Source organism: Bufo bufo, chromosome 9 (assembly GCF_905171765.1).
Source record: "Bufo bufo chromosome 9, aBufBuf1.1, whole genome shotgun sequence".
Classification (NCBI taxonomy): Eukaryota; Metazoa; Chordata; class Amphibia; order Anura; family Bufonidae; genus Bufo; species Bufo bufo.
The window spans coordinates 3,997,404-4,017,884 of NC_053397.1; the positions used below are offsets into that span (position 1 = coordinate 3,997,404).

At 48.9% G+C, this 20,481-nt stretch overlaps 1 protein-coding gene across 2 annotated transcripts in view; it reads left to right on the plus strand.

Moving 5' to 3' along the window:
• The window catches only part of SLC38A3 (solute carrier family 38 member 3), a 73,522-nt gene that overhangs the window by 37,706 nt on the left and 15,335 nt on the right, over positions 1–20,481 (plus strand). For both annotated transcript variants that reach the window (XM_040408687.1, XM_040408689.1), the window contains 6 exons: positions 3,692–3,789; positions 3,871–3,949; positions 4,130–4,245; positions 9,926–9,999; positions 10,084–10,176; positions 10,254–10,335. In XM_040408687.1, coding sequence (XP_040264621.1) covers positions 3,692–3,789; positions 3,871–3,949; positions 4,130–4,245; positions 9,926–9,999; positions 10,084–10,176; positions 10,254–10,335 — 542 coding nt within the window. The remainder of the gene's footprint in view (positions 1–3,691; positions 3,790–3,870; positions 3,950–4,129; positions 4,246–9,925; positions 10,000–10,083; positions 10,177–10,253; positions 10,336–20,481) is intronic.

Below are 20,481 nucleotides of genomic sequence, written 5' to 3' on the forward strand. Positions count from 1 at the left end.
GGGCAGTATATATTACCTCCTGGGCAGTATATATTACCTCCTGGGCAGTATATATTACCTCCTGGGCAGTATATGTTACTTCCTGGGCAGTATATATTATCTCCTGGGCAGTATATATTAGCTCCTGGGCAGTATATATTACCTCCTGGGCAGTATATATTAGCTCCTGGGCAGTATATTACTTCCTGGGCAGTATATTATCTCCTGGGCAGTATATATTACCTCTTGGGCAGTATATATTACCTCCTGGGCAGTATATTACCTCCTGGGCAGTATATATTATCTCCTGGGCAGTATATTATCTCCTGGGCAGTATATTATCTCCTGGGCAGTATATTACCTCCTGGGCAGTATATATTACCTCCTGGGCAGTATATGTTACTTCCTGGGCAGTATATATTATCTCCTGGGCAGTATATATTACCTCCTGGGCAGTATATATTACCTCCTGGGCAGTATATATTAGCTCCTGGGCAGTATATTAGCTCCCGGGCAGTATATATTACCTCCTGGGCAGTATATATTACCTCCTGGGCAGTATATATTACCTCCTGGGCAGTATATATTACCTCCTGGGCAGTATATGTTACTTCCTGGGCAGTATATTACCTCCTGGGCAGTATATATTATCTCCTGAGCAGTATATATTATCTCCTGGGCAGTATATATTAGCTCCTGGGCAGTATATATTACCTCCTGGGCAGTATATATTAGCTCCTGGGCAGTATATATTACCTCCTGGGCAGTATATATTAGCTCCTGGGCAGTATATTACTTCCTGGGCAGTATATTATCTCCTGGGCAGTATATATTACCTCTTGGGCAGTATATATTACCTCCTGGGCAGTATATTACCTCCTGGGCAGTATATATTACCTCCTGGGCAGTATATTACCTCCTGGGCAGTATATTACCTCCTGGGCAATATATATTACCTCCTGGGCAGTATATGTTACTTCCTGGGCAGTATATATTATCTCCTGGGCAGTATATATTACCTCCTGGGCAGTATATATTACCTCCTGGGCAGTATATATTAGCTCCTGGGCAGTATATTAGCTCCCGGGCAGTATATATTACCTCCTGGGCAGTATATATTACCTCCTGGGCAGTATATATTACCTCCTGGGCAGTATATATTACCTCCTGGGCAGTATATGTTACTTCCTGGGCAGTATATATTATCTCCTGAGCAGTATATATTATCTCCTGGGCAGTATATATTAGCTCCTGGGCAGTATATATTACCTCCTGGGCAGTATATATTAGCTCCTGGGCAGTATATTACTTCCTGGGCAGTATATTATCTCCTGGGCAGTATATATTACCTCTTGGGCAGTATATATTACCTCCTGGGCAGTATATTACCTCCTGGGCAGTATATATTACCTCCCGGGCAGTATATTACCTCCTGGGCAGTATATATTACCTCCTGGGCAGTATATGTTACTTCCTGGGCAGTATATATTATCTCCTGGGCAGTATATATTACCTCCTGGGCAGTATATATTAGCTCCTGGGCAGTATATATTATCTCCTGGGCAGTATATATTACCTCCTGGGCAGTATATATTACCTCCTGGGCAGTAAATATTAGCTCCTGGGCAGTATATTACTTCCTGGGCAGTATATTATCTCCTGGGCAGTATATGTTACTTCCTGGGCAGTATATATTATCTCCTGGGCAGTATATATTATCTCCTGGGCAGTATATATTAGCTCCTGGGCAGTATATATTATCTCCTGGGCAGTATATATTAGCTCCTGGGCAGTATATGTTACTTCCTGGGCAGTATATATTAGCTCCTGGGCAGTATATATTATCTCCTGGGCAGTATATATTAGCTCCTGGGCAGTATATATTAGCTCCTGGGCAGTATATATTATCTCCTGGGCAGTATATATTAGCTCCTGGGCAGTATATATTATCTCCTGGGCAGTATATATTAGCTCCTGGGCAGTATATGTTACTTCCTGAGCAGTATATATTAGCTCCTGGGCAGTATATTACTTCCTGGGCAGTATATTATCTCCTGGGCAGTATATATTACCTCTTGGGCAGTATATATTACCTCTTGGGCAGTATATTACCTCCTGGGCAGTATATATTACCTCCTGGCCAGTATATTACCTCCTGGGCAGTATATTACCTCCTGGGCAGTATATGTTACTTCCTGGGCAGTATATATTACTTCCTGGGCAGTATATGTTACTTCCTGGGCAGTATATATTACCTCCTGGGCAGTATATATTACCTCCTGGGCAGTATATTACCTCCTGGGCAGTATATGTTACTTCCTGGGCAGTATATATTACTTCCTGGGCAGTATATATTACCTCCTGGGCAGTATATGTTACTTCCTGGGCAGTATATATTACCTTCTGGGCAGTATATATTACCTCCTGGGCAGTATATTACCTCCTGGGCAGTATATTACCTCCTGGGCAGTATATGTTACTTCCTGGGCAGTATATATTACCTCCTGGGCAGTATATATTACCTCCTGGGCAGTATATTACCTCCTGGGCAGTATATATTACCTCCTGGGCAGTATATTACTTCCTGGGCAGTATATTACTTCCTGGGCAGTATATTATCTCCTGGGCAGTATATATTACCTCTTGGGCAGTATATATTATCTCCTGGGCAGTATATGTTACTTCCTGGGCAGTATATATTAGCTCCTGGGCAGTATATGTTACTTCCTCGGCAGTATAGGGGCAGTGAGATATACAGTGGCACCAGTTGTCACCTGCACCCCGCACTGTTTTCCCACCGTCACGTGTAGCAGGCAGCGGCGCAGTGACACCTGTTTTTCCGGATTCAAGTGGATTTTGATCAGATAAGTTCTGTCAAACAGAAACAAGAGGTTGAGGGGAGGAGCGGGTCAGGGGCGAGTTCAGGGGCGCAGGGTCTGCTTTCACAACGACTGTCAGACTGGAACATCTTGTTTTTATGGTGACATCACTATGTGGGGCACGCGGAGTCGGCCTCCATCTTCTGTAATGACGTCACTGCCATTATGACTGTCTATACAGCGCGGCGGAACATGCGGGTGCTACATAAGTAGAGACACAAAGTTCCTGTTGCTACATTGTTGCACTTGTTTGTGTGGCCAGCAATCCTCATCATCCTCAGGCCTCCATGTAAATCTACCAGCCTTGGACTTCTTAAAGGCACAGTAGCTCAGTTATTGGAGGAATTGTGGGAGGGGGCTCTGATGGAGGCTGGACTGTTGGGGGAGGGGCCACACTGGAGCGGTGGAGGTAAGGGAGTCAGCGGTGGTCCTGCATCAGATGTGACCCCAGGACAGGAGGCCAAGCCTTGTGGGGCAATAGACCTGCTTGATCCGCTCATGCCCAGTCTCCTTTCCTGGGATCACAACTCCCAGCATTGTCCACCTCTCAGTCAGTGAGGCATGATGGGGGTGCCTCATGAGATTGTGAACTTAGCAGGAGATTCCCAGGAGCGGCCGTACTGCGCCATGGACACAGCAGAGCTGAGAGTGTGGGAAGCAGCGCGCACGGTCCAGCCGTCACCTGCGCCGCTCGCACCTCTCCGCCCTCCTTATCTTGTTTGTTTTCAGGGAGCAGAAATGGTCAGGAGGAGAGGACTGTACACAGAGGTGCACGCAGGCGCCAGCACCACGCCCCCCCGGCCCTCGCTCTGACCCACGTTTATCTCTTTCAGTGTGGACGTCCAGGCATGGAGCTTCCTCCGCAGACGGAAATGGTGGACATGTGTGAAAAACCCAACGGAACGATGGGAATGGAGACGCCGGAGCCGAGGTAATCACCCTGGTCCAGGGGTCCGGACACCTCCCTGCCATCTGGTGCCCCCATAACCACTGCTGTATCTGCTCTGTTTAGTTACCCTGGAGCCGAACCCCAAGAGCTGGAAGAGTTCCTGCCGCACCCCCCCGGAAAAGAGAAACCCCGATTCACAGATGTAAGTAACCAGAAGTGGCCGCGTAGGGACTCCGCTCAGGACAGTGCCCCCCTGACAACCTGAGTGAGCGCCGAATAATGGTGAGGTGTCAGGTGTGTAGAGCGCCATCTCCTGGTGCTGCTGGGGACATGCATGGCGCGCTGCATTACCGGCTCATGGACCATTCTCATTTCTTCACAGTTTGAGGGGAAGACGTCGTTCGGCATGTCCGTCTTCAACCTGAGTAACGCCATCATGGGCAGCGGCATCCTGGGATTGGCATATGCGATGGCGAACACAGGCGTTCTCCTCTTCTTGTAAGTGCCTCTTACTGTATATAGACCCGTACCCAGAGGATTGTCTGCACTGATACATTGTAACAAACTCTGCTGTGTGAGCAGATTTAGGTCAGGGGTTCAGTTTCTGGATGTTACCTATGTGTATGGAATTATAATGCCCCCTATAGGTAATATCAGGCAGTATCTAGCGGGCTGCCTATCCCCAAGTGTCCCTGGCGCTGCGGAGCAGATTGCCCAGCGTTCACAGCTGAGAAGACGTTACTCGCTGCCCCTTCACCTGATGCCGCAGTACATTATACCGTTATTACACACCGGTTTTGCAGAGCTTTCATAATCAAGGTTAATGGCACTTGTGACTCTTTCGGCCGTGGCGGTTAAAGACGTCTCATGACACAATCACGGCGGAGCGCGGAGATGTCCCAGGTTTTAAGGTTAGAGGTTAATGGCGCTGACGCTGCTCATTAGCGTCTCACCTAATTAATGAGAAATATCCATGAGGCCCGATGTTTGTTGTGTAAATACCCTGCCCAGTCAGACGGAGCCAAGCGCCATCTCATGTCCCTGGCACCGATCACCGCGTCCTCCAGTCCAGGGCAGTGTGAGCCGCTTCAGAGGTCTCATCTACCAGTCTGGGCACACCGCGGTGATGCTGGTGCCAGCGTGGTAGTCAGGCTGTTATAACAGTATAAATGATGAGTACTGGGGGTAGGTCAGGATGCAGAAGTAATGTCTTATTGTGTCACCTGCAGGCTACAATCGTCTGATGGTTGTAGTGGTGAGGAGGAGCAGGTCGGGTTATTTGGCAGGAGGTTTATGGGCACCTGAAGTGGGATGATAGAAATCTGATGAGGTTCTGGATAGCAGGTTAATACTATGACAGAGGTTTAGTATATGAAAGCTAAGGTTGTCAGATGGTGCGCTGTTCAGTTAGTTACTATTCTATGAGTGCTAAGGTTGTCAGATGGTGAGCTGTTCAGTTAGTTACTATTCTATGAGTGCTAAGGTTGTCAGATGGTGCACTGTTCAGTTAGTTACTATTCTATGAGTGCTAAGGTTGTCAGATGGTGCGCTGTTCAGTTAGTTACTATTCTATGAGTGCTAAGGTTGTCAGATGGTGAGCTGCTGGATTAGTTACTCTTCTGTAATGATGAGTCAGTTACTCCTATTGCTACACTTGCTCTGATGGAGATGTAAGGTTCTGTGGTTAGGATCTGATTGCTTCGGGGGTCACTGTGTCTGTGTAGGGTGGACACCAAAACGTGACTCGGCATTTATGGACTGTCTCAGTTACACATACTGCAGAGGAGCGGGACATGTTTCCTTGTATGCCAGGTGTCTGCACCCGTACCGCTGCGGTGCTGCTCTGCCTGTGTGTATGCCAGGTGTCTGCACCCGTACCGCTGCGGTGCTGCTCTGCCTGTGTGTATACCAGGTGTCTGCACCCGTACCGCTGCGGTGCTGCTCTGCCTGTGTGTATACCAGGTGTCTGCACCCGTACCGCTGCGGTGCTGCTCTGCCTGTGTGTATACCAGGTGTCTGCACCCGTACCGCTGCGGTGCTGCTCTGCCTGTGTGTATACCAGGTGTCTGCACCCGTACCACTGCGGTGCTGCTCTGCCTGTGTGTATACCAGGTGTCTGCACCCGTACCGCTGCGGTGCTGCTCTGCCTGTGTGTATACCAGGTGTCTGCACCCGTACCGCTGCGGTGCTGCTCTGCCTGTGTGTATACCAGGTGTCTGCACCCGTACCGCTGCGGTGCTGCTCTGCCTGTGTGTATACCAGGTGTCTGCACCCGTACCGCTGCGGTGCTGCTCTGCCTGTGTGTATACCAGGTGTCTGCACCCGTACCGCTGCGGTGCTGCTCTGCCTGTGTGTATACCAGGTGTCTGCACCCGTACCGCTGCGGTGCTGCTCTGCCTGTGTGTATACCAGGTGTCTGCACCCGTACCGCTGCGGTGCTGCTCTGCCTGTGTGTATACCAGGTGTCTGCACCCGTACCGCTGCGGTGCTGCTCTGCCTGTGTGTATACCAGGTGTCTGCACCCGTACCGCTGCGGTGCTGCTCTGCCTGTGTGTATACCAGGTGTCTGCACCCGTACCGCTGCGGTGCTGCTCTGCCTGTGTGTATACCAGGTGTCTGCACCCGTACCGCTGCGGTGCTGCTCTGCCTGTGTGTATACCAGGTGTCTGCACCCGTACCGCTGCGGTGCTGCTCTGCCTGTGTGTATACCAGGTGTCTGCACCCGTACCGCTGCGGTGCTGCTCTGCCTGTGTGTATACCAGGTGTCTGCACCCGTACCGCTGCGGTGCTGCTCTGCCTGTGTGTATACCAGGTGTCTGCACCCGTACCGCTGCGGTGCTGCTCTGCCTGTGTGTATACCAGGTGTCTGCACCCGTACCGCTGCTGTGCTGCTCTGCCTGTGTGTATACCAGGTGTCTGCACCCGTACCGCTGCGGTGCTGCTCTGCCTGTGTGTATACCAGGTGTCTGCACCCGTACCGCTGCGGTGCTGCTCTGCCTGTGTGTATACCAGGTGTCTGCACCCGTACCGCTGCGGTGCTGCTCTGCCTGTGTGTATACCAGGTGTCTGCACCCGTACCGCTGCGGTGCTGCTCTGCCTGTGTGTATACCAGGTGTCTGCACCCGTACCGCTGCGGTGCTGCTCTGCCTGTGTGTATACCAGGTGTCTGCACCCGTACCGCTGCGGTGCTGCTCTGCCTGTGTGTATACCAGGTGTCTGCACCCGTACCGCTGCGGTGTATACTCCCCCCCACTCCCCTGTACAGTCTGCGGAGGAGAAGGACTTGTTTATGGCGGCTCTGTGTGACACCTGGTCGGCACAGTATGCAGCGGGGTCACGGCCTTCCTTTCATCTCATGGCTTCCTTCATGATGCCAGTTGCACTTTCCCACAGCTCAGGGACAGAGACACAATCTGACATTGTTGCCCATATGAGCACAGGCGCCTCTTGTGTCCTCTTTAGGGGACATGTTGCCGGCAGAGTATTCCTCCTAATCACAAATGTATACATAATGTAATATGTCACCGGACGGACCTAGTCCTACTCAGCGGGAGGGTTTGTTTCAGTGTATCAGTCTGGGTATTCCTCTGTACATGCCCACAGAAGGTAAAGCGGTGGCACACTGTAATGCACTGTGCACCTTTGTGACCAGCACCTGATCCTGACAGACCGTAGACAGCATGGGGTCATTTATTAAGACCAGTGTTTTAGACACCGGTCTTAATACTCCGTGCGCTGACGCATGATGCGCCTAAGTTATGCAGCGGCGCCGTCCTCTACATAACTTCGGTGCATCCGCCGCCGGCCTAAATCTACGCCGTAGAAAATGATAAATGAGACGGGCCCAGCTTGCACGCCCCCGACCACACCACACCCTTTCTTTTTTAAACCTGCTGTGACCAGGGAAAGGTCGCAGATTCAGCCGCAAATCCCCTTTGCGACCGAAAATACAACCGATATACAGTACAGACCAAAAGTTTGGACACACCTTCTCATTCAAAGAGTTTTCTTTATTTTCATGACTATGAAGGCATCAAAACTATGAATTAACACATGTGGAATTATATACATAACAAACAAGTGTGAAACAACTGAAAATATGTCATATTCTAGGTTCTTCAAAGTAGCCACCTTTTGCTTTGATTACTGCTTTGCACACTCTTGGCATTCTCTTGATGAGCTTCAAGAGGTAGTCCCCTGAAATGGTCTTCCAACAGTCTTGAAGGAGTTCCCAGAGATGCTTAGCACTTGTTGGCCCTTTTGCCTTCACTCTGCGGTCCAGCTCACCCCAAACCATCTCGATTGGGTTCAGGTCCGGTGACTGTGGAGGCCAGGTCATCTGGCGCAGCACCCCATCACTCTCCTTCATGGTCAAGTAGCCCTTACTTTCAAAGTTTTCCCAGTTTTTCGGCTGACTGACTGACCTTCATTTCTTAAAGTAATGATGGCCACTCGTTTTTCTTTACTTAGGGCTCTTTCACACCTGCGTTGTTCTTGTGTTCCGGCATAGAGTTCCGTCGTCGGGGCTCTATGCCGGAAGAATCCTGATCAGTTTTATCCTAATGCATTCTGAATGGAGAGAAATCCGTTCAGGATGCATCAGGATGTCTTCAGTTCCGGAACGGAACGTTTTTTGGCCGGAGAAAATACCGCAGCATGCTGCGCTTTTTGCTCCGGCCAAAAATCCTGAAGACTTGCGGCAAGGCCGGATCCGGAATTTATTCCCATTGGAAGGCATTAATCCGGATCCGGCCTTAAGCTAAACGTCGTTTCGGCGCATTGCCGGACCCGACATTTAGATTTTTCAGAGTGGTTACCATGGCTGCCGGGACGCTAAAGTCCTGACAGCCATGGTAAAGTGTAGCGGGGAGCGGGGGAGCAGCATACTTACCGTCCGTGCAGCTCCCCGGGCGCTCCAGAGTGACGTCAGGGCGCCCCAAGCGCATGGATCACGTGATCACATGGATCACGTCATCCATGCGCATGGGGCGCTCTGACGTCATTCTGGAGCACCCCGGGAGCCGCACGGACTGTAAGTATACCGCTCCCCCGCTCCCCGCTCCTACTATGGCAACCAGGACTTTAATAGCGTCCTGGCTGCCATAGTAACACTGAACGCATTTTGAAGACGGATCCGTCTTCAAATGCTTTCAGTACACTTGCATTTTTCCGGATCCGGCAGGCACCTCCGGCAACGGAAGTGCACGCCGGATCCCAACAACGCAAGTGTGAAAGAGGCCTTACTTAGCTGCTTTTTTCTTGCCATAATACAAATTCTAACAGTCTATTCAGTAGGACTATCAGCTGTGCATCCACCTGACTTCTCCTCAACGCCACTGATGGTCCCAACCCCATTTATAAGGCAAGAAATCCCACTTATTAAACCTGACAGGGCACACCTGTGAAGTGAAGACCATTTCAGGGGACTACCTCTTGAAGCTCATCAAGAGAATGCCAAGAGTGTGCAAAGCAGTAATCAAAGCAAAAGGTGGCTACTTTGAAGAACCTAGAATATGACATATTTTCAGTTGTTTCACACTTGTTTGTTATGTATATAATTCCACATGTGTTAATTCATAGTTTTGATGCCTTCATAGTCATGAAAATAAAGAAAACTCTTTGAATGAGAAGGTGTGTCCAAACTTTTGGTCTGTAATGTAAGTCAAAAATTGGCCTATATCTAATAATAAATGATCTCCTAAATGTTAAAATGACAGCAAGCAGAGATCTGAACAGTGAGACATAAAGGGGCCATTTATTAACCCTATATTAGGCGTATTTTTGGCGCTGGTGTCTGTTCCCGCTAACGCCAGGTCTGAATAAGTGGGCGTGGTGTGGGAAGGGGCGGGGCCGGCTCATTCATCATTTTCTACACCTGTTTTAGCCGTATGGTCTAAATGGAAGACAGTTCGGAATCTCGGAAGCTCTTCCATTTAGACCGGCGATGGATGTGCCGAAGTTATGTAGGGGCCGGCGCCTCATCCACCACCAGCTGTAGGGGCTATTAAGACCAGTGGATAAAACGCCATTCTTAATAAATGATCCCCAAAGTCTATTAGAAATCTGCTGAAGGATTCATTGTACATAAGACCTTTTCACAGGTGTAGACCCCGCCGGACCATCGGGCACCTTCATTCATGGCCGGCTCCTGATTGCTGGTGTTGATCTTATCTTGCAGGTTCCTCCTCACGGCTGTGGCTCTGCTGTCCACCTATTCCATCCACCTGCTGCTGAAGTCCTCCGGCATTGTGGGTGAGTATGGTGGCCCCTCATGAGGCTCTCCCGCAGTCGCAGCCCTTGTCCTTTGTATGTAATCGAGACCTGTGTGTGTTGTAGGGATACGAGCCTACGAGCAGTTGGGGTACAAAGCCTTCGGGACCCCAGGAAAGTTGGCCGCTGCCATTGCCATAACACTGCAGAACATTGGAGGTGAGTATTGGAGACGCCACCGTGATGTCGGAGATCCGGCTGCTCTCAGTCCTCATGTGCCTCTCTGCTCCCCACAGCCATGTCCAGCTACCTGTACATCGTGAAATCAGAGCTGCCGCTGGTCATCCAGACGTTCCTCAACCTCCGCGAGAAAACCACGTAAGTGACACTGAGGCGGTCTGGCCGGCTAAACGTGGCCTCGGGGTCTGCATGTTCACACATAACGCTGCAGCTGCTGAAAACATCCCAACCAGACAAACCAAGGGGTACAGATGGGGAAGGAGCAGAGACCAAAATGTACAGCATATACTGTTATCAGCCATTTCAGGGGAGAGGATGACTGTAGGACAGGAGAATACAGTCTATTGCACCCTGTTATCAGCCATTTCAGGGGAGAGGATGACTGTAGGACAGGAGAATACAGTCTATTGCCCCCTGTTATCAGCCATTTCAGGGGAGAGGATGACTGTAGGACAGGAGAATACAGTCTATTGCCCCCTGTTATCAGCCATTTCAGGGGAGAGGATGACTGTAGGACAGGAGAATACAATCTATTGCCCCTGTTATCAGCCATTTCAGGGGAGAGGATGACTGTAGGACAGGAGAATACAGTCTATTGCTCCCTGTTATCAGCCATTTCAGGGGAGAGGATGACTGTAGGACAGGAGAATACAATCTATTGCCCCTGTTATCAGCCATTTCAGGGGAGAGGATGACTGTAGGACAGGAGAATACAGTCTATTGCTTCCTGTTATCAGCCATTTCAGGGGAGAGGATGACTGTAGGACAGGAGAATACAGTCTATTGCCCCCTGTTATCAGCCATTTCAGGGGAAAGGATGGCTGTAGGACAGGATAATACAGTCTATTGCTCCCTGTTATCAGCCATTTCAGGGGAGAGGATGACTGTAGGACAGGAGAATACAGTCTATTGCCCCCTGTTATCAGCCATTTCAGGGGAGAGGATGACTGTAGGACAGGAGAATACAGTCTATTGCCCCCTGTTATCAGCCATTTCAGGGGAGAGGATGACTGTAGGACAGGAGAATACAGTCTATTGCCCCCTGTTATCAGCCATTTCAGGGGAGAGGATGACTGTAGGACAGGAGAATACAGTCTATTGCCCCCTGTTATCAGCCATTTCAGAGGAGAGGATGACTGTAGGACAGGAGAATACAGTCTATTGCTCCCTGTTATCAGCCATTTCAGGAGAGAGGATGACTGTAGGACTGGAGAATACAGTCTATTGCTCCCTGTTATCAGCCATTTCAGGGGAGAGGATGACTGAAGGACAGGATAAAACAGTCTATTGCCCCCTGTTATCAGCCATTTCAGGGGAGCGGATGACTGTAGGACAGGAGAATACAGTCTATTGCCCCCTGTTATCAGCCATTTCAGGGGAGAGGATGACTGTAGGACAGGAGAATACAGTCTATTGCTCCCTGTTATCAGCCATTTCAGGGGAGAGGATGACTGTAAGACAGGAGAATACAGTCTATTGCCCCCTGTTATCAGCCATTTCAGGGGAGAGGATGACTGTAGGACAGGAGAATACAATCTATTGCTCCCTGTTATCAGCCATTTCAGGGGAGAGGATGACTGTAGGACAGGAGAATACAGTCTATTGCTCCCTGTTATCAGCCATTTCAGGGGAGAGGATGACTGTAGGAAAGGAGAATACAGACTATTTCCCCCTGTTATCAGCCATTTCAGGGGAGGGGATGACTGTAGGACAGGAGAATACAGTCTATTGCCCCCTGTTATCAGCCATTTCAGGGGAGAGGATGACTGTAGGACAGGAGAATACAATCTATTGCTCCCTGTTATCAGCCATTTCAGGGGGGAGGATGACTGTAGGACAGGAGAATACAGTCTATTGCTCCCTGTTATCAGCCATTTCAGGGGAGATGATGACTGTAGGACAGGAGAATACAATCTATTGCCCCCTGTTATCAGCCATTTCAGGGGGGAGGATGACTGTAGGACAGGAGAATACAGTCTATTGCTCTATGTTACCAGCCATTTTAGGGGAGAGGATGACTGTAGGACAGGAGAATACAATCTATTGCTCCCTGTTATCAGCCATTTCAGGGGAGAGGATGACTGTAGGACAGGAGAATACAGTCTATCGCTCCCTGTTATCAGCCATTTCAGGGGAGAGGATGACTGTAGGATAGGAGAATACAGTCTATTGCTCCCTGTTATCAGCCATTTCAGGGGAGAGGATGGCTGTAGGACAGGATAATACAGTCTATTGCTCCCTGTTATCAGCCATTTCAGGGGAGAGGATGACTGTAGGACAGGAGAATACAGTCTATTGCCCCCTGTTATCAGCCATTTCAGGGGAGAGGATGACTGTAGGACAGGAGAATACAGTCTATTGCCCCCTGTTATCAGCCATTTCAGGGGAGAGGATGACTGTATGACAGGAGAATACAGTCTATTGCTCCCTGTTATCAGCCATTTCAGGGGGGAGGATGACTGTAGGACAGGAGAATACAGTCTATTGCCTTCTGTTATCAGCCATTTCAGGGGAGAGGATGACTGTAGGACAGGAGAATACAATCTATTGCTCCCTGTTATCAGCCATTTCAGGGGAGAGGATGACTGTAGGACAGGAGAATACAATCTATTGCTCCCTGTTATCAGCCATTTCAGGGGAGAGGATGACTGTAGGACAGGAGAATACAGTCTATTGCTCCCTGTTATCAGACATTTCAGAGGAGAGGATGACTGTAGGACAGGAGAATACAGTCTATTGCCCCCTGTTATCAGCCATTTCAGGGGAGAGGATGACTGTAGGACAGGAGAATACAGTCTATTGCCCCCTGTTATCAGCCATTTCAGAGGAGAGGATGACTGTAGGACAGGAGAATACAGTCTATTGCCCCCTGTTATCAGCCATTTCAGGGGGGAGGATGACTGTAGGACAGGAGAATACAGTCTATTGCCCCCTGTTATCAGCCATTTCAGAGGAGAGGATGACTGTTGGACAGGAGAATACAGGCTATTGCCCCCTGTTATCAGCCATTTCAGGGGAGAGGATGACTGTAGGACAGGAGAATACAGTCTATTGCCCCCTGTTATCAGCCATTTCAGGGGAGAGGATGACTGTAGGACAGGAGAATACAGTCTATTGCCCCCTGTTATCAGCCATTTCAGGGGAGAGGATGACTGTAGGACAGGAGAATACAGTCTATTGCCCCCTGTTATCAGCCATTTCAGGGGGGAGGATGACTGTAGGACAGGAGAATACAGTTTATTGCTCCCTGTTATCAGCCATTTCAGGGGAGAGGATGACTGTAGGACTGGAGAATACAGTCTATTGCTCCCTGTTATCAGCCATTTCAGGGGAGAGGATGACTGTAGGACAGGAGAATACAGTCTATTGCCCCCTGTTATCAGCCATTTCAGGGGAGAGGATGACTGTAGGACAGGAGAATACAGTCTATTGCCCCCTGTTATCAGCCATTTCAGGGGAGAGGATGACTGTAGGACAGGAGAATACAGTCTATTGCCCCCTGTTATCAGCCATTTCAGGGGAGAGGATGACTGTAGGACAGGAGAATACAATCTATTGCTCCCTGTTATCAGCCATTTCAGGGGAGAGGATGACTGTAGGACAGGAGAATACAGTCTATTGTCCCCTGTTATCAGCCATTTCAGGGGAGAGGATGACTGTAGGACAGGAGAATACAGTCTATTGCCCCCTGTTATCAGCCATTTCAGGGGAGAGGATGACTGTAGGACAGGAGAATACAATCTATTGCTCCCTGTTATCAGCCATTTCAGGGGAGAGGATGACTGTAGGACAGGAGAATACAGTCTATTGCCCCCTGTTATCAGCCATTTCAGGGGAGAGGATGACTGTAGGACAGGAGAATACAGTCTATTGCCCCCTGTTATCAGCCATTTCAGGGGAGAGGATGACTGTAGGACAGGAGAATACAATCTATTGCTCCCTGTTATCAGCCATTTCAGGGGAGAGGATGACTGTAGGACAGGAGAATACAATCTATTGCTCCCTGTTATCAGCCATTTCAGGGGAGAGGATGACTGTAGGACAGGAGAATACAGTCTATTGCTCCCTGTTATCAGCCATTTCAGGGGAGAGGATGACTGTAGGACAGGAGAATACAATCTATTGCTCCCTGTTATCAGCCATTTCAGGGGAGAGGATGACTGTAGGACAGGAGAATACAGTCTATTGCCCCCTGTTATCAGCCATTTCAGGGGAGAGGATGACTGTATGACAGGAGAATACAGTCTATTGCCCCCTGTTATCAGCCATTTGAGGCTGGGGAGAGGATGACTGTAGGACAGGAGAATACAGTCTATTGCCCCCTGTTATCAGCCATTTCAGGGGGGAGGATGACTGGAGGACAGGAGAATACAGTCTATTGCTCCCTGTTATCAGCCATTTCAGGGGAGAGGATGACTGTAGGACAGGAGAATACAGTCTATTGCTCCCTGTTATCAGCCATTTGAGGCTGGGGAGAGGATGACGGTAGGACAGAAGAATACAGTCTATTGCCCCCTGTTATCAGCCATTTCAGGGGGGAGGATGACTGGAGGACAGGAGAATACAGTCTATTGCTCCCTGTTATCAGCCATTGCAGGGGAGAGGATGACTGTAGGACAGGAGAATACAGTCTATTGCTCCCTGTTATCAGCCATTTCAGGGCAGAGGATGACTGTAGGACAGGAGAATACAATCTATTGCCCCCTGTTATCAGCCATTTCAGGGGAGAGGATCACTGTAGGACAGGAGAATACAGTCTATTGCTCTATGTTATCAGCCATTTCAGGGGAGAGGATGACTGTAGGACAGGAGAATACAATCTATTGCTCCCTGTTATCAGCCATTTCAGGGGAGAGGATGACTGTAGGACAGGAGAATACAATCTATTGCTCCCTGTTATCAGCCATTTCAGGGGAGAGGATGACTGTAGGACAGGAGAATACAGTCTATTGCCCCCTGTTATCAGCCATTTCAGGGGAGAGGATGACTGTAGGACAGGAGAATACAGTCTATTGCTCCCTGTTATCAGCCATTTCAGGGGAGAGGATGGCTGTAGGACAAGATAATACAGTCTATTGCTCCCTGTTATCAGCCATTTCAGGGGAGAGGATGGCTGTAGGACAGGATAATACAGTCTATTGCTCCCTGTTATCAGCCATTTCAGGGGAGAGGATGACTGTAGGACAAAAGAATACAATCTATTGCTCCCTGTTATCAGCCATTTCAGGGGAGAGGATGACTGTAGGACAGGAGAATACAATCTATTGCTCCCTGTTATCAGCCATTTCAGGGGGGAGGATGACTGTAGAACAGGAGAATACAGTCTATTGCCCTCTGTTATCAGCCATTTCAGGGGAGAGGATGACTGTAGGACAGGAGAATACAGTCTATTGCCCCCTGTTATCAGCCATTTCAGGGGAGAGGATGACTGTAGGACAGGAGAATACAATCTATTGCTCCCTGTTATCAGCCATTTCAGGGGAGAGGATGACTGTAGGACAGGAGAATACAGTCTATTGCCGCCTGTTATCAGACATTTCAGGGGAGAGGATGACTGTAGGACAGGAGAATACAGTCTATTGCCCCCTGTTATCAGCCATTTCAGGGGAGAGGATGACTGTAGGACAGGAGAATACAGTCTATTGCTCCCTGTTATCAGCCATTTCAGGGGAGAGGATGGCTGTAGGACTGGATAATACAGTCTATTGCTCCCTGTTATCAGCCATTTCAGGGGAGAGGATGGCTGTAGGACTGGATAATACAGTCTATTTCTCCCTGTTATCAGCCATTTCAGGGGAGAGGATGACTGTAAGACAGGAGAATACAGTCTATTGCCCCCTGTTATCAGCCATTTCAGGGGAGAGGATTACTGTAGGACAGGAGAATACAGTCTATTGCCCCCTGTTATCAGCCATTTCAGGGGAGAGGATTACTGTAGGACAGGAGAATACAGTCTATTGATCCCTGTTATCAACCATTTCAGGGAAGGGGATGACTGTAGGACAGGAGAATACAGTGTATTGCTCCCTGTTATCAGCCATTTCAGGGGAGAGGATGACTGTAGGACAGGAGAATACAGTCTATTGCCCCCTGTTATCAGCCATTTCAGGGGAGAGGATTACTGTAGGACAGGAGAATACAGTCTATTGATCCCTGTTATCAACCATTTCAGGGGAGAGGATGACTGTAGGACAGGAGAATACAGTGTATTGCTCCCTGTTATCAGCCATTTCAGGGGAGAGGATGACAGTAGGACAGGAGAATACAGTCTATTGCTCCTGTTATCAGCCATTTCAGGGGAGAGGATGACTGTAGGACAGGAGAATACAATCTATTGCCGCCTGTTATCAGCCATTTCAGGGGAGAGGATGACTGTAGGACAGGAGAATACAGTCTATTGCTCCCTGTTATCAGCCATTTCAGGGAAGAGGATGACAGTAGGACAGGAGAATACAATCTATTGCCCCCTGTTATCAGCCATTTCAGGGGAGAGGATGACTGTAGGACAGGAGAATACAATCTATTGCCCCCTGTTATCAGCCATTTCAGGGGAGAGGATGACTGTAGGACAGGAGAATACAATCTATTGCTCCCTGTTATCAGCCATTTCAGGGGAGAGGATGACTGTAGGACAGGAGAATACAGTCTATTGCCCCCTGTTATCAGCCATTTCAGGGGAGAGGATGACTGTAGGACAGGAGAATACAGTCTATTGCTCCCTGTTATCAGCCATTTCAGGGGAGAGGATGACTGTAGGACAGGAGAATACAGTCTATTGCTCCCTGTTATCAGCCATTTCAGGGGAGAGGATGACTGTAGGACAGGAGAATACAGTCTATTGCCCCCTGTTATCAGCCATTTCAGGGGAGAGGATGACTGTAGGACAGGAGAATACAGTCTATTGCCCCCTGTTATCAGCCATTTCAGGGGAGAGGATGACTGTAGGACAGTAGAATACAGTCTATTGCTCCCTGTTATCAGCCATTTCAGGGGAGAGGATGACTGTAGGACAGGAGAATACAGTCTATTGCCTCCTGTTATCAGCCATTTCAGGGGAGAGGATGACTGTAGGACAGGAGAATACAGTCTATTGCTCCCTGTTATCAGCCATTTCAGGGGAGAGGATGACTGTAGGACAGGAGAATACAGTCTATTGCCCCCTGTTATCAGCCATTTCAGGGGAGAGGATGACTGTAGGACAGGAGAATACAATCTATTGCCCCCTGTTATCAGCCATTTCAGGGGAGAGGATGACTGTAGGACAGGAGAATACAGTCTATTGCCCCCTGTTATCAGCCATTTCAGGGGAGAGGATGACTGTAGGACAGGAGAATACAGTCTATTGCTCCCTGTTATCAGCCATTTCAGGGGAGAGGATGACTGTAGGACAGGAGAATACAGTCTATTGCTCCCTGTTATTAGACATTTCAGGGCAGAGGATGACTGTAGGACAGGAGAATACAGTCTATTGCCTCCTGTTATCAGCCATTTCAGGGGAGAGGATGACTGTAGGACAGGAGAATACAGTCTATTGCTCCCTGTTATCAGCCATTTCAGGGGAGAGGATGACTGTAGGACAGGAGAATACAGTCTATTGCCCCCTGTTATCAGCCATTTCAGGGGAGAGGATGACTGTAGGACAGGAGAATACAGTCTATTGCTCCCTGTTATCAGCCATTTCAGGGGAGAGGATGACTGTAGGACAGGAGAATGCAGTCTATTGCCCCCTGTTATCAGCCATTTCAGAGGAGAGGATGACTGTAGGACAGGAGAATACAGTCTATTGCTCCCTGTTATCAGCCATTTCAGGGGAGAGGATGACTGTAGGACAGGAGAATACAGTCTATTGCTTCCTGTTATCAGCCATTTCAGGGGAGAGGATGACTGTAGGACAGGAGAATACAATCTATTGCTCCCTGTTATCAGCCATTTCAGGGGAGAGGATGACTGTAGGACAGGAGAATACAGTCTATTGCTCCCTGTTATTAGACATTTCAGACCGGGGAGAGGGGCAGTTATAGAACCATTTGGTTGGACCAGTTCATATTCTACACCAGTCACACACGATCTCCCTGAACTGGTTTCTCTCCACCCCCCATGCAGACTTGTGTGGCTGAGGTCGATGCTTCGTGTTTCGTTTTATTCTTCACATTTATTTGGTGGATTTCTTGGCTGCTTTGAGATCCTCTTCTCTCAGACCTGAGAGCGGCAGGACACTGGCCAGTCCTTACCACACCACCCCCTAAACATAAATATACCTCAGCACGTCCGCCTGTTCTCAAAGCCTCTCTTATTGCCAGCTCTCGGCTACTTTCACACTCGTGTTTGGTGCGGATCCGTCATGGATCTGCACAGACGGATCCGTTTAGATAATACAAATGTCTGCATCCGTTCAGAACGGATCCGTTTGTATTATGTTTTCTATAGCCATGACGGATCCGTCTTGAACACCATTAAAAGTCAATGGAGGACAGATCCGTTTTCTATTGTGTCCGTCCCAATTGACTTACATTGTGTGCCAGGACGGATCCGTTTGCCTCAGTTTCATCAGACGGACACCAAAACGCTGCAAGCAGCCTCCAGAGCGGAACAGAGATGGAACGGAGGCGAACTGATGCATTCTGAGTGGATCCTTTTCCATTCAGAATGCATTAGGGCAGAACTGATCCGTTTTGGACCGCTTGTGAGAGCCCTGAACGGATCTTACAAATGGAAAGCCAAAACGCCAGTGTGAAAGTAGCCGTACAGATCTGACGATGTCCCACATCTGTCAGTCCCTACACCATTGTAATAGATGCCAGAGTGCAACATTGTATCAGTGGGGATGTTACTTTGTGTCAGTGGGATTGGTAACAAGTGTGCCCCAGTAATCCAATGGGGATGATGTTACATGAGATTTTCTCTCCAGTAACTTCCATATTGAAGACCTTGTCCTTCGCCTTATTCCTCCTGTTTCCCTCAACTTCCGCACCGCCTGCTCAGTGTTATCTTGGTGCATTGTTGCTGTTGTCTGATCTTGTAGCGCTCTGTGTGTAGTTGTCTTCTTGTTCAGATCGAGCTGTTCCGTCCGGCTCTGTAATAACTCTCAGCACCTAAAAATAAGGGAGACATGAGGACAGGGAGACATGGAAAAGTACAGGAAAGCTGGCAGACACCCATGGGTGTGCACTGAGATACGCCCCCTGACACTAATGCCCCTACCCTAACTCCACATGTGTGCCCACAGACACTGAATGGCCTGGCAGGCAAGAAATAAGTTAGAACCCCCCCCCCCCCCCCTCAATAATTCTGCTTGTGGCCATATCAAAGCTCAGGATATGTACCCCTCACCTTGTATACTGATCACAGTGTATATGAGCGGCCCTGTCACACTGTTTACTAGTCACATTGTATATGAGCGGCCCCGTCACACTGTATACTAGTCACATTGTATATGAGTGGCCCCGTCACACTGTTTACTAGTCACATTGTATATGGGCGGCCCCGTCACCTTGTATGCTGATCACATTGTATATGAGCGGCCCCGTCACACTGTATACTAGTCACATTGTATATGAGCGGCCCCGTCACACTGTATACTAGTCACATTGTATATGAGCGGCCCGGTCACACTGTTTACTAGTCACATTGTATATGAGTGGCCACATCACACTGTTTACTAGTCACATTGTATATGAGCGGCCCTGTCACACTGTATACTGGTCACATTGTATATGAGCGGCCCCTTCACACTGTGTACTAGTCACATTGTATATGAGTGGCCACGTCACACTGTTTACTATTCACATTGTATATGAGCGGCCCCGTCACACTGTTTACTAGTCACATTGTATATGAGCGGCCACGTCACACTGTTTACTATTCACATTGTATATGAGCGGCCCCGTCACACTGTTTACTAGTCACATTGTATATGAGCGGCCACGTCACACTGTTTACTATTCACATTGTATATGAGCGGCCCCGTCACACTGTTTACTAGTCACATTGTATATGAGCGGCCCGTCACATAGTATACTAGTCATATTGTATATGAGTGGCCACGTCACACTGTTTACTAGTCACATTGTATATGAGTGGCCACGTCACACTGTGTACTAGTCACATTGTATATGAGTGGCCACGTCACACTGTTTACTATTCACATTGTATATGATTGGCCACGTCACACTGTTTACTAGTCACATTGTATATGAGCGGCCCTTCACATTGTATACTAGTCACATTGTATATGAGTGGCCACGTCACACTGTTTACTAGTCACATTGTATATGAGCGGCCCCG